The sequence below is a fragment of the Geotrypetes seraphini genome, chromosome 6, assembly GCF_902459505.1.
Source record: "Geotrypetes seraphini chromosome 6, aGeoSer1.1, whole genome shotgun sequence".
NCBI lineage: Eukaryota > Metazoa > Chordata > Amphibia > Gymnophiona > Dermophiidae > Geotrypetes > Geotrypetes seraphini.
The window spans coordinates 111,401,013-111,414,953 of NC_047089.1; the positions used below are offsets into that span (position 1 = coordinate 111,401,013).

Genomic DNA, 13,941 nt, shown 5'->3' on the forward strand with positions numbered 1-13,941 from the left:
GAGAGGGGGAATCGGTGGTTTAACAGGTGGTGACCACGCTTTAAGCAGCAAGGTTGCGAATGACAGCGTGGTAGAGAGTGCGAGGTCCGATTTGTTCAGTGTCCTGTCCTGCACCATAGGCATCCTGCGCTGCGGTGAAGTTTCCAAGCGGGAGAAGGGGAGGCTTTGCTTGCGCCATGACTTTTTTTGCGTCATTAGACATAGGTCAGTGACGGAGGGAAGCTTACAACTTGCTTCGGGCCTTCCTCGTTGCCGGGTCCTGCCTTTGCGGAAACAGAAAGTAGGCAGGACCCGGCAACGAGAAAAGCCCGAAGCAAGTTGTAAGCTTCCATCAATCGTTAACCAGTCTCCTGCCTTAGCCCATAGCGAACTCATGCTTTGGGGCTTTAAGGTGTGCGTGTCAGCTTCCCTTCTCTTCTCTTCTCCCCCCCCCCCCCCCGGACGTAACTTCCGGTTTCGGAGAGAAGAGAAGGGAAGCCGGCAAGCACACCTTAGAGCCCCGAAGCATGAGTTCGCATCTCCAAACCGGTGAGAGATGGTTTTTGGGGGGGATTTTTTTATGTTGAGTGGTGGCAGCAGCAGGATTCCTGATAGATGACAGCTGGGCGGTCATCTAAATTAGCTGGGTGGACTGTCCGGCTAAAAAGCCCTGGGTATAACACTGCTCTTTATGCTTATATAAATGGTATGAACAATATGTTGTTGAGAAACGTTTTCCACTACTTCAACATGGATCCTCACTGATAATTTCGTAACTGAGCAAAATGTGTAATTTATCATCATCACTTTGTATGACATGTCTGGCTGTTGAAATGGTTTGACATTTCCTGATAGTTCTGTTAATTGTTCATCTATCTATTTGAAAAATTCAATTAAAAAATTGAACTTAAAAAAAGTATATGATTGATATTTTTTTTTTCTTTTTAATGTACATTGAGGTGACTATTCTGAATGATTTAAAGTCTTGTCATCTTCCTTTTAGATGTAAATGAACTGAAGGAGTGCTTATACATCCTGGTGAAAGAACAACAAATTCTAGCTGTCCAGATTGCTACCACAACACTTTCTGCACAAAGGCTGAAGCAGAGGCTAGTTATTCTGGAACGTTATTTTATCGCACTGAACAGAACTGCTCAGCAGGAGAATGTTGGGGTGAAATGGAAGAGCAGCAGCATTCCCTTGTATGCTGTAGACAAAAAATGGTAATTTCAACAAGATCTTGTTTCAGTCCAGGATAATATAAACCAGCTCCCCCCTTTTTTCTCTTCTGCATGTTTTTACATTTCTGTACCACTTATCTTGGTATCTCAGTGATAAGATTTTAAAAAAGGCTCTGATACTTGATAAACCGAAAAGCAGCACAAAAGGACTGGGAATGTAATGTCTATTCACAAAGACCCAACATGGCCTGTGTTTCGGCTAACATCAGGGGTCTTAATAATGAACAAATAATTATCTCAGGACAAACAGGCAGCATATTTTCACATGTGGGTGATGTCATTCACGGAGCCCTGGTATGGACAGCTTTAAAAGTAAATCGCCACTTAAGTTTTTAGAAACTTTGCGACTGCCCGCACTGCACATGTGCCCTCCCGACGTAGGCACGCGGTACCTCAGTTCTTCGTTTTCCATGGAGCGAAGAAGTCATGTTTCTGAACTCTGTTTAGTTTTTTGTGCTTTGCCTTCTTGCTATGCATCTTTTTTTTATTCTATTTTTTGTGTTTACTTGTTTTCTTTTGGTAAAGAAAAAGTTTTCTTGTTTTTCTTCAAGGGCTCTGTTCTTTCGAGGCTCCATTTTTCTCTCAGCAATTGAGTTTGATCTTGCTGACGCAGTTTTTTTGTCCATGTCTAGACCATTAATGAGCTTCAAATAGTGCTGCAGGTGCCAAAGGCCTATAGCTATCATCGACCTGCATAGTTGGTGCTTGCAGTGCCTTGGCCCTGAACACCGGGTAGAATCCTGTGTCCGGTGTTCTACCTTGCAGAAGTGCTCCATTAAAAGCCATAAACTTCAATAGGAGAAGTTGTTCAGGACCATGGATATTGGTGTCGGGAGATCTTGCATCATCAGGTAAACCAGCTAAGAAGCCGCCAGCTTCCCAGTTGGTGTCGCGGGTCATCGAAACATTGAATCCCTCGATAAAGACCAAACAGCCCCCTATTATGGCTTGCCTCATCTTTGAGGTGTGCATCCTCGTTGAGGTCACCTTCTCCAAGGCAAGCTGCTGCACCTTGGTACCTGTGGTTTATCTACCGGTACCAAGTGCTTTCCTTTTGGGAAAAGCTTGATGAGCTGTTCCAAAGGGAGCTGGGTGATTTATTTAAACTCTATAAACCAGCATTGATTCCCTTGGTACCAGCCCAACCTGAACATACTGCCACCAGGCCCTGTGGTACTGTAGTCAGCTCTCCAGTGGAACATTGGCGTGGATATTCCTCCACTTAATTCCGCTCTTCTCGATGTTTGATGCCTCAATGTCGATCAAAGCATCGGAGATCACGTTCCCCATTGGTGCATTGATCTACCTCATCGAGACATCAATAGTCCTTCTCTTCCTCTCGTTTTCAAAGACCAGAAAGCACCGTTCTTCATCATGTACTTCAAAACGAAAAAGAACTTCATGTCCTACGTCACTTCTTCTTCGGATCAGTACTGGAGTCGACGTAAGCCTCGATCCTCTCAATGCACCCCGTCACCGAAGCTAGTTTATGACACTGACTTACACACTGATAGTGATGCTGATTAGGCTCTGCCACTGAGGCTAGCGATATTCCTTCAGAACCTTCTCAAAAATCTCCACTAAAGACAAGATATTGAAAGACTTCCCTTCACTAAATTTACTAGGCAGTTAGGCAAAGACCTGGAAGCTGATTCTGTACGCCTTGAGGCTTTAGATTATGATGAGCCTCCCAAGAAATTTCTCAAAACTACCATTGCATGGTATTCTCAAAGAAACTCTTCAAAAGGATTAGGAAACACCCTTGACTATTGTAGTGGCTCCCATAAAGCTTGATTGTCTATATAGAAACATGACTGCAGACAAAGGCCAAATGGCCCATCTATTCTGTCCATCCGCAGTAACCATTATCTCTTTCTCTCAGAGATCCCATGTCATTTCTTTTCCGGGTTTTGATAAACTAAAGCTTCAACACCAATCATTAGTATTGGAATCAACTTTGAAAAAGTATTTTGCTTCTAAGATCTATGCCTCTACTCTACCGGGCCTTGAAGTATGGACTATGGATAAATTTAGATGTCACATATCAAAATTCCATGTTGGCGAACAGGGTCCTGAATTATAATTTTTACATGTCCTGCTATGTAAAGCACCTAGTATGGAAATTGCCTTCCTTTGATAAATATGTTCCTGCACAGCACCTTCAGGAATTTCACAATATCTTTCGCATTCTTTCCCAAGCATGAAAATATTTGGCCAGATCGGCTTATGATGCTTTTGAGTTATCTAGAGCTTCATCCATGTCAGTGGCAATGAGATGTCTGGCATGGTTCAGAATCTCAGATATGGACATCAATCTTCAATGCGCATGAGTCGAGTCTCTTTCATTTGAAAGGAAACTCTGCAGTGAGAGGGCATAGGATGAAGTTAAGAGGTGTAAATGGCTCTGGAGTAATCTAAGGAAATACTTTTTTTTACAGAAAGGATGGTAGATGCTTGGAACAGTCTCCCAGAAGAGGTGGTGGAGACAGAGACTGTGTTTGAATTCAGAAAGGCCTGGGATAGGCACGTGGGATCTCTTGGAGAGAGAAAGAGATAATGGTTACTGCGGATGGGCAGACTAGATGGGCCATTTGGCCTTTTATCTGCCATCATGTTTCTATGTTTCTAAAATAGATTGGCTAATATTCCCTGTTTGAGAGAAGAGCTTTTTGGTGATTCCATTGAGATAGCCACACAAAAACTCATTGACATTGAAAAGAATTGGAATGCTTCAGTTAAATCCAACTTTATTCTAATTTAATCTTCTATTTGTGCGTCGCTCATACCTATACAGGCTCAAGGTGACTGTAAAGAGAGGTAAGAGGGGAGAGAAAGAGAAAGGGGAGAGATGAGGAAGGGAAAGGGAGAGAAGAGAGGGTAAAGGAGATTAAGTATTGAACAGATGGGTTTTCAGTTTTCTTTGGAAGATGATGTGGCAAGATTCAGTTCCGGTCTTTTCTGTAAGGTCATTCCAAGTTTTGACTCCTAGGAAGGTAAGCATGGAGTGGAGAACTCGTTTATAGTGAAGATCTTTAGTGGATGGAAGATTTAGTAGCATCTGGCTGAGAGTTCTGCGGGAAGTAGAAATGACGGATGAGATTAAATGCAACTGCAAGGGAGGCAACACAGTTATCATGGGTGACTTCAACTATCCGGGAATAGACTGGAACATAGGCATCTCTGGCTGCATTAGAGAGACCAAGTTCTTGGATGCTGTAGGCGATTGCTTCTTGGAACAACTTGTCAAGGAAAATACTAGAGGAAATTCAATTCTGGACTTAATTCTAAATGGCCTGCGAAGACCGGCACATGATGTAGAAGTAGAAGGGATGCTGGGAAACAGCGATCACAATATGATCCGCTTCGATCTGGATGCAGGGGAGAAACATCAGTCCAAAACAACTGCCACGGCACTAAGCTTCCGAAAAGGGAATTACAAAGGGATGAGACTCATGGTAGTGAAGAAGATTAAGAAGAGGATAAGCAATGTAAAAACGCTAGAGCAAGCTTGGTTCCTTTTTAAGGACACGGTTACCGAGGCGCAAAATCTAAATATACCGTGTATTGACAAGGGATCAAAGAGGAAAAAGAGGAAAAAGAACTGGCATGACTCGCTGTAAAGGTTAAGGAAGCAACCAGAGACAAGAAAACTTCGTTTAAGGAATGGAAAAGGTAAAAAACGGACGAAAACTGGAACAAGCACAAACAACATCAACGCAGGTGCCATAAGGCAGTAAAAGGGGCCAAAAGAGACTACGAGGAAAAAATAGCCAAAGAGGCGAAGAACTTCAAGCCATTCCTTCGATATATTAAGGGGAAACGACCCGCGAAGGAAGCGGTGGGACCGTTGGATGACCATGAATAAAGGGAGCGCTAAAGTAGGACAAAGCAATTGCTAACAAACTGAACACATTTTTTGCGTCCAAGATGTACACAGCATACCGGAAAACCAAAAAAAAAATCCAACAGGGTCTGTGGTGCAAATACAGCAAGCAAAAGAAAACTGCAGACTGATATGTACAAGATGCAGGCTATGTTACCAAATATTTAATGCGGTTACTGATATCACCTTTTTACAAACCAAGGGACCCGACACGGTCCGTGTTTCGGAGAACACGCCTTCTTCAGGGGTCCTAATGAATATAAATAGCAAACCTGAGAAAATACAGATAATACATCATAGATACAAAGTTGGTGTACATAAGTGACAAAGTGATAACCTTTGTGGGGTGATGAACAAATAAATAATATTATACTTGAGTAGGTGCGAGTGATACAAAACCACGCAAAATACATAAGATCAAGATATGATACTTAAATAGGAAGTGAACAGGGATACATAAGTGGACTAATGTACAAAAAAAGGAGATGATAATGTATATAAAAAAGTGCTACATGCTCTACATAAATCACCTTCTAGGTGCAAACCAGTGGCAGCCATGTTCTCCGGAGTTCGGAGGTTGGTTGTGCGACTGAGGGCTCTCTACATATTATCTTTAATTATTTCTCAGTAGTGTTTAAAGGAAGTAGTGTGTTCCACTCTGGTCGTCTCTGTGGGCAGTCTCTCCCCCTGATCACAGTTTCCTACTTGGGGCTTGGGAGATTTCCTTTTTTCTACATAAATCACAGCGTGAACTGCAATCGGATTGGTCAAGTGGGCATAAAGGGACCTTCCATGGTTGATAAGGTTTAAGATAAACCGCAATTTAAATTGGTATAAAACTAAAGTAAAAGAAAAACATATATTAAGAATAATACCAGAACCCATCAGGCTATATGCTGGCAATGAAGATGGAAAGCTGACAGGATTGACGGACAGTCTAGAGGAGGTGTGTAGGCAGATTGATAGGCTTAAGAGCGATAAATCCCCGGGACTGGATGGCATCCATCCGAGAGTCATCAAGGAACTGAAAGAGATCATAGCTGAACTGCTTCAACAATAGCTAATCTGTCGATCAAATTGGGAAAGATTCCGGAAGACTGGAAGGTGGCGAATGTTACGCCGATCTTCAAGAAAGGTTTGAGGGGAGATTCGGGAAACTACAGACCAGTGAGTCTGACCTTGGTACCGGAAAAGATGGTAGAGTCACTGATAAAGGACAGCATCATTGATCACCTTGACGGACCAGTCAGCACGGTTTTAGCAAAGGCAGATCGTGTTTGACGAACTTGCTGCACTTCTTTGAAGGCGTAAACAGACAGATAGACAAGGGCGACCTGGTTTACTTTGTATATCTGGATTTTCAGAAGGCGTTTGACAAGGTTCCGCATGAACGACTACTTTGGAAAATTACGAGCCATGGGTGAAATACTCATGTGGATTAAAAACTGGCCGGAGCATAGGAAATAGAGAGTGGGGGTACATGGACAATACTTGGACTGGAAGAGCGTCACCAGTGGGGTGCTTGGACCCGTGCTCTTCAACATCTTTGTAAACGATCTGGACATTGGTACGACGAGTGAGGTGATTAAATTTGCGGACAAAATGAAGCTAGTCAGAGTAGTGAAGACGCAGGGGGATTGCAAAGATGTGCAACGTGACATAATCATGCTTGAGGAATGGGCATCAACATGGCAGATGAGGTTCAACGTGGACAAGTGGAAAGTGATGCATGTAGGTAACAAAAATCTCATGCACAAATACAGGATGTCCAGGGCGGTACTTGGAGAGACTTCCCAGGAAAGAGACTTGGGAGTTATGATCGACAAGTCGATGAAGCCGTCCTCTCAATGTGTGGCGGCGGCGGCGAAAAGGGCGAACAGAATGCTAGGAATGATAAAGAAGGGGATCACGAACAGATCGGAGAAGGTTATCATGCCGCAGTACCGGCCATGGTGTGCCCTCACCTGGAGTACTGCGTCCAGCACTGGTCGCCGTATATGAAGAAGGACACGGTACTACTCAAAAGGGTACAGAGAAGAGCGACTAAGATGGTTAAGGTGCTGGAGGAGTTGCCGTACAGTGAAAGATTAGAGAAACTGGGCCTTTTCTCCCTTGAACAGAGGAGATTGAGAGGGGACATGATCAAAAAATTCAAAGTACTGAAGGGAATAGACTTAGTAGATAAGGACAGATTGTTCACCCTCTCCAAGGTAGGGAGAACGAGAGGGCACTCTCTAAAATTGAAAGGGGATAGATTCCGTACGAACGTGAGGAAGTTCTTTTTTCACCCAGAGAGTGGTAAAAAACTGGAATGCTCCTTCGTAGTCTGTCATAGGGGAAAACACCCTCCAGGGATTCAAGACAAAGTTAGACAAGTTCCTGCTGAACCAGAACGTACGCAGGTAGGGCTAGTCTCAGGTCGCTGGTCTTTGACCAGAGGACTGCCGCGTAAGCGGACTGCTGGGCACGATGGACCACTGGTCTGACCCAGGAGCGGCAATTCTTTGTTCTTATGCTATTGAGAAGAGTTGGATGAGTAGGTCCGCATTTTCCATAAAGTATGCGGTGAATGATGCAAGATATTTTGAATGTTATTCATGATGGGATGGGTAGCCAGTGCATTTGTTTGATGAAGGTTGTGACTGAGTTGCATTTTCTCAGGTTGTAGATAAGTCTTACGGCAGTGTTTTGGATGAGTTGCAGTTTGTGAATTAGAGCAGTGTTGATTCCCATGTAGATGGAGTTACAGTGGTCCAGTTGTGTTAGGATCATCAGTTGCATGATTAAGGCAAAGTGTTATTGGTGAAAGTAAGGTCTGATTAGTCTTAATTGTCTCAAGGTGTAGAGGGATTTCTTTCGGAGACTAGATATTTGGGGTTCCATGGTTAGAGTGGAGTCCAGTATGCAACCTAGGATTTTGGAGGACTCATCTATGGAGAGGGTTTCGCCTGATCGAAGGGTGATGCTTGTAGGTGACGTTTGCAAGTATAGAACTTTGGTTTTAGTTGTGTTTAGCTTCAGGTTGTTGGCCAATTTTGGATTTTTTCTATATTGTGTGAGATTTTGTTGGGTAAGCCTGATTTTTTTGGTTATGGGAATAAGGAGAAAAACGTCATCTGTGTATGACATTATGCTTTCGTCTTCGAATTTGATACTACCTAGAGAGCTCATGAAGAGATTGAATAGGATGGGGGAGAGTTGGGAGCCTTATGGCACACCTCAGAAGGCTTTCCAGGGTTTGGAGGTATTTCCTTTCTTATTGATGATATATTCTCTGTTTTTTAGAAAATCTGAGAACCATTTTAGCACTGTGCCTGTTATGTCTATTTCTGGTAGTTTTATTGGTAGTAAATGGTGGTCAATGGAGTTGAAGGCTGCTGAAATATCGAATTGGAGGAGTATTGCTTGGAGTCCTGTGCTGAGCAGTTGTTTGTTTTTTGTGATTAAGGTGAGAAGGAGAAGCTCTGTGTTTAAGCCTTCTTCAACTTCACGTTCATCTAAACCTTCATCATATCAGAGGCATTTTTCTTCCAAGCTTGCAGTTTCTCGTCCACCTCAGCAGAAGAAAAAAAGCAAGAGTGTCCACAAAAGTCTCAACCAGCAGCTCTTCAAAAACCAGCACAATCTTTGACGGACTCGTGGAGAGCATAGCTGCTATTTCTTTCTCTCAGCCTCTTCCTCAGACAATCGGGGGCCGGCTACAATTATACCATCAACATATAGACTTCTGGGTTCTAAAAGTAATTTGAGACAGATACTCTTCATTTCCTCACTATACCTCCAGGCAATCCTCAAAAAGAGTCTTCTTTCAGCCCTCAGCAGATGTCCCTTCTTCTTTGGGAAATAGAATCTCTACTTCTTCTAAATGCAGTAGAGACTGTCCCTCCTACTCAAAGGAACTAGGAGTTTTACTCTCGGTATTTTCTTATTCTGAAGAAGATGGTAGGTTTACGTCCAATTTTGGACCTCAGAGACCTGAACAAGTTCTTAGCAAAGGAAAAGTTTTGCTTGTTGTCCATGGCAACTTTATATCCTCTATGCTCTCTTGATCTAAAGGAAGCTTATATGCATATTTCCATTCATCCTGCCCACAGGAAATTCCTCAGATTTTAAGTGGTCCAACAGCACTTTAATACAAAATTTTGCCCTTCGGCATCGCATCTTAACCGGGAGTGTTCACCAAGTGTCTGGTGGTAGTGGCTGCAGCTCTGCAGGCTCAAGGTCTTCAAGTTTTTCCTTATCTCGACGATTGGCTCATAAAGGATGCCACTCCTCATGGGGTGCTTATAGCAACACAGTTGACAATTCTCTTGCTTCAGCAGTTGGGGTTCAAAGTCAATTTTCCCAAATCTCAACTTCAACCCTCTCAAACTCTGCAGTTCATAGGAACTCTGCTCGACATCATTCATCTCAGAGCATTTCTCCCACATCAAAGACAAGACAATTTGAACCAACTTTGCACACAGATTTCTCGCCTCTCATCTGTCTCAGCCAGGTAGATAATAGTGCTGCTGGACCCCATGGTACTTCCTTTGTAATATTTCATCTCAGAACACCTCAGTGGTCTCTAGCATCTCAATGGTCTCAAGCTCTAGACCCTCTCTCACAGCAGATTAGTCACATCTTAATTTCATCAATCTCTGCAGTGGTGGATGATCTCTTCAAATCTCTCCAGAGAGCTTTTGTTTCAAAGCCCTCCACATCAGAAAGTTCTGACCACAGATTCGTCCAAGTATGCTTGGGGAGCTCATCTTGATAGTCTTCGTACATAGGGTCACTGGTCAGCCCAGGAGCAGCAATTCCACATCAATCTGTTGGAACGCAGACTTTTCAACATATTGTAGCAAATCACGTCATCCTAATTCACACGAACAATCAGGTGGCAATGTATTATATAAACAAGGAGGAATAGCTTCTCTCTATCAGGAGGCCCAGAGGATTTAGCACTGGGCGATTGCTCACAACATATTTCTCAATGTGGTCTATATTCAAGGAGAGAAGAATTCTCTTGCTGACAAAACTCAGCAGATTTCTCCGGCCGCACGAGTGAACACTCAACTCTACAGTCTTGCACCAGATATTTTCTCACTGGGGTACTCTTCAGATAGATCTGTTTGCGTCCCCCCCCCCCCAATCACAAGCTTGCCCCAATTTTGCTCCAGGGAGTACTCTCCCCAATATCTGGAAGTAGATGCTTTCCTCCTGGATTGGACGCGCAAGTTCTGTATGCACTTCTACAAATTTCCCTCATCCTCAAGACGCTTGTCAAGCTCAAACAAGAGTTGGCCACCATGATCCTCATAGCTCCTCGGTGGCCCAGACAACCCTGGTTCTCCCTACTACTTCAGCTCAATATCAAAGAACCAGTAACCTTGCAGATCTTTCCATCTCTTCTCATACAGAGTCAAGAATCTCTTGTACATACCAATTTCCAGTCCTTGCTCCCGACAGCTTGGTACCTCTTAGGATGATGACATTGGCTGATACTGATCTTTCTGATTCTGTCCAAGCTGGCATCCAGAAAACCTTCTACCAACAGAAGTGGACGCAGTTTTCTATGTGGTGTACTCTTCATCATCATGATGCTTCATCCTCATTTACATCTTCAGTATTGGATTATCTTCTACATTTATCCAACTCTAGTCTTAAAACCACTTCAATTAGAGTTCATCTCAGTGCTATCAATGCTTTTCATGGACCAGTCAACGGTAAACCTCTTGACTGCTCATCCTCTTGTATCCAGATTCACGAAGGGACTTTTCAATATCAAACCACTTCCAGTAGTTTGGGATCTCAATGTAGTTTTCTCTAGACTCATGAAGCCTCCTTTTGAACCAATGTCTTCGGCTCATCTCAAATATCTCACTTGGAAAGTAGCCTTTCTTATCTCCATTACTTCTGCTCATTGAGTGAGCGAGCTTCAAGCACTGGTGGCGGACCTGCTTTTTACAGTGTTCCACCATGACAAAGTAGTGCTTCGAACCCATCCAGAGTTCCTTCCAAAAGTAGTCACTGAATTTCATCTCAATCGATTGAGCTTCCAGTGTTCTTTCCCCAAACCTCATTCTCATCCTGGAGAAATGGCTCTTCATACTTTGGACTGCAAATGAGCCTTAGCTTATTACTTACAGCGAACTCAGCCAAATAGGACATCTCCTCAAGTGTTCGCTCATTTGATCCTAACAAGTTGTGACAATCTGTATCCAAGAGAACTATTTCTACATGGTTGGTGGCTTGTATTGCCTTCTGTTATCCCAGGACAAGCAGGCAACATATTCTCACACGTGGGTGACGTCATCCATGGAGCCCTGGTATGGACAGTTTTAAAAGTGCATCGCCACTTTAAGAACTTAAGAAAGTTCACGAACAGCCCGCACTGTGCATGCACAAGTACATTCCCTTCCGAAGCCGCTCACTGCTCCTTGGTTCAAATTTTGCCTTTGCCTTTCCCCTCGCGCGTATATTTTAGTCGTATTTTTTCTTCGACTTATAGATATGTGTTTTATCTGAGTTTAAAAACAAAACAAAGAAACAGTCAAGGACATTTTTTTCCTCGCTGATCTCATGTCACGGGCTTTGCCTGTCGAGGCTTTGTCTTTTTCCTCAGCCATTGAATTCAGTTTGGTTGAGGCGGTTTTTTTCATCAATGTCCCGGCTGCTAACTTTAAAAAGTGTTGCAGGAGCCAACAGCAAATTTCCATATAGTTGGTGCTTACAGTGCCTTGGCCCAGAACACCGTGTTGCAAAAATACAATATAAATTTCACAAAAAAGTACTAGCTATAAGGTCAATGTGCAATTTACCGGTCGATATTCTGGAACATCAGTTAACAAATTTGTTGAATAAATCAGTTTTTAGTAGTTTCCTAAAGGACATATATGAGTGGGCCTAAGAAATAATGGTACTTAGCCATAGATCCATCTTACCTACCTGAAAACCGAGCAATTTATTGAAAAATCTCTTGTAACGACAAGGTTTGCTAGACGAGAAAACAAATAAATATTGCCCTCGAGTAATTCTGTTAGGTTTGTATCGTTCAAAGCATAAAGACAAGTAAATAGGAGCCATACCAAACAGTACATTAAAACAGGTACAACAACCAAACTTAAACAATATTCTAGCCTCAAAAGGCAACCAATGCAACTGTCGATAAGATGAAGTAATATGGTCATATTTTTTTCAACCCAAAAATTAGACAGACCGCCGTGTTCTGTATAAGTCTCAAGTTTAAGTTTATTAATTTTAATATATCGATCATCGACTGTATATTTAATATACCGACCATCGACGGCCAGTTTACAATGTTAAAAATGAAAGGTTAAAATTAAATTATTATGAGGGAAGGGGAAGTGTGAACATTAAATGGACAAATTACAAGTACGAACGTGAGCTTGAGGGGGAAGGGGAAGAGAAAGTTAATAATTACATCATTAAAAAACAAATTAAAAGGAGAGGAAGAGGGGGAGGATATAACATCAGAAAAGGGGATCGCTTCTTAAAAGCGGTTCGTGTTTAGTTTGCTAGCTTTTTATGAGATCCCAAATATATTATTATATTACAATAATTCAGAATGGACAAAATGGATGATTGTACCAGTAATCTAAATGATGCACTATCAAAAAATTTTTTTATCGTCCGAAGTTTCCACAATGTTGTGCTATATTTTTTTTTACTAGTAACATAGTAGATGACGGCAGCTAAAGACCCGAATGGTCCATCCAGTCTGCCCAACTTGATTCAATTTAAATTTTTTAAATGTTTTCTTCTTAGCTATTTCTGGGCAAGAATCCAAAGCTCTACCTGGTACTGTGCTTGGGTTTCAACTGACGAAATCTCTGTCAAAATCTACTCCAGCCCATCTACACCCTCCCAGCCATTGAAGTCCTCTCTAGCCCATCCTCCCCCAAATGGCTATACACAGACCGTGCAAGTCTGCCCAATACTGGCCTTAGTTCAATATTTAATATTATTTTCTGATCTTAGATCCTCTGTGTTCATCCCACGCTTCTTTGAACTCAGTCACCATTTTCCTCTCCATCACCTCTCTCGGGAGCGCATTCCAGGCATCCACCACACTCTCCGTAAAGTAGAATTTCCTAACATTGCTCTTGAATCTACCACCCCTCAACCTCAAATTATGTCCTCAGGTTTTACCATTTTCCTTTCTCTGGAAAAGATTTTGTTCTGCGTTAATACCCTTCAAGTATTTGAATGTCTGAATCATATCTCTCCTGTCCCTCCTTTCCTCTAGGGTATACATATTCAGGTCTTCCAGTCTTTCCTCATAGGTTTTCTGGTGCAAGCCTCCTATCATTTTCGTTGCCCTCCTCTGGAATGCTTCAAGTCTTCTTACGTCCTTTGTCAGATACGGTGTCCAAAATCGAACACAATACTCCAAGTGGGGCCTCACCAACAATCTATACAGGGGCATCAACACCTTCTTCCTTCTACTGGCTATGCCTCTCTTTATACAGGCCAGCATCCTTCTGGCGGCAGCCACTGCCTTGTCACACTTTTTTTTTCGCCTTTAGATCTTCAGACACTCTCACCCCAAGGTCCCTCTCCCTGTCCGTGCATATCAGCTTCTCACCACCCAGCATATACGGTTTCTTCCGATTATTAATCCCCAAATGCATTACTCTGCATTTCTTTGTATTGAATTTTAGTTGCCAGGCATTAGACCATTCCTCTAACTTTTGCAGATCCCTTTTCATATTTTCCACTCCCTCTTCGGTGTCTACTCTTTTACAAATCTTGGTATCATCAGCAAAAAGGCACGCTTTTCTTTTTAACCCTTCAGCGACGTCACTCACAAACATATTGAACAGGATCGGCCCC

At 42.7% G+C, this 13,941-nt stretch overlaps 1 protein-coding gene across 1 annotated transcript in view; it reads left to right on the top strand.

The window, feature by feature from the left end:
- HERC2 (HECT and RLD domain containing E3 ubiquitin protein ligase 2) overlaps positions 1–13,941 on the top strand; it is a 3,346,202-nt gene that overhangs the window by 126,467 nt on the left and 3,205,794 nt on the right. Inside the window, 1 exon segment of the mRNA XM_033948978.1 lies at positions 983–1,202. Coding sequence (XP_033804869.1) covers positions 983–1,202 — 220 coding nt within the window.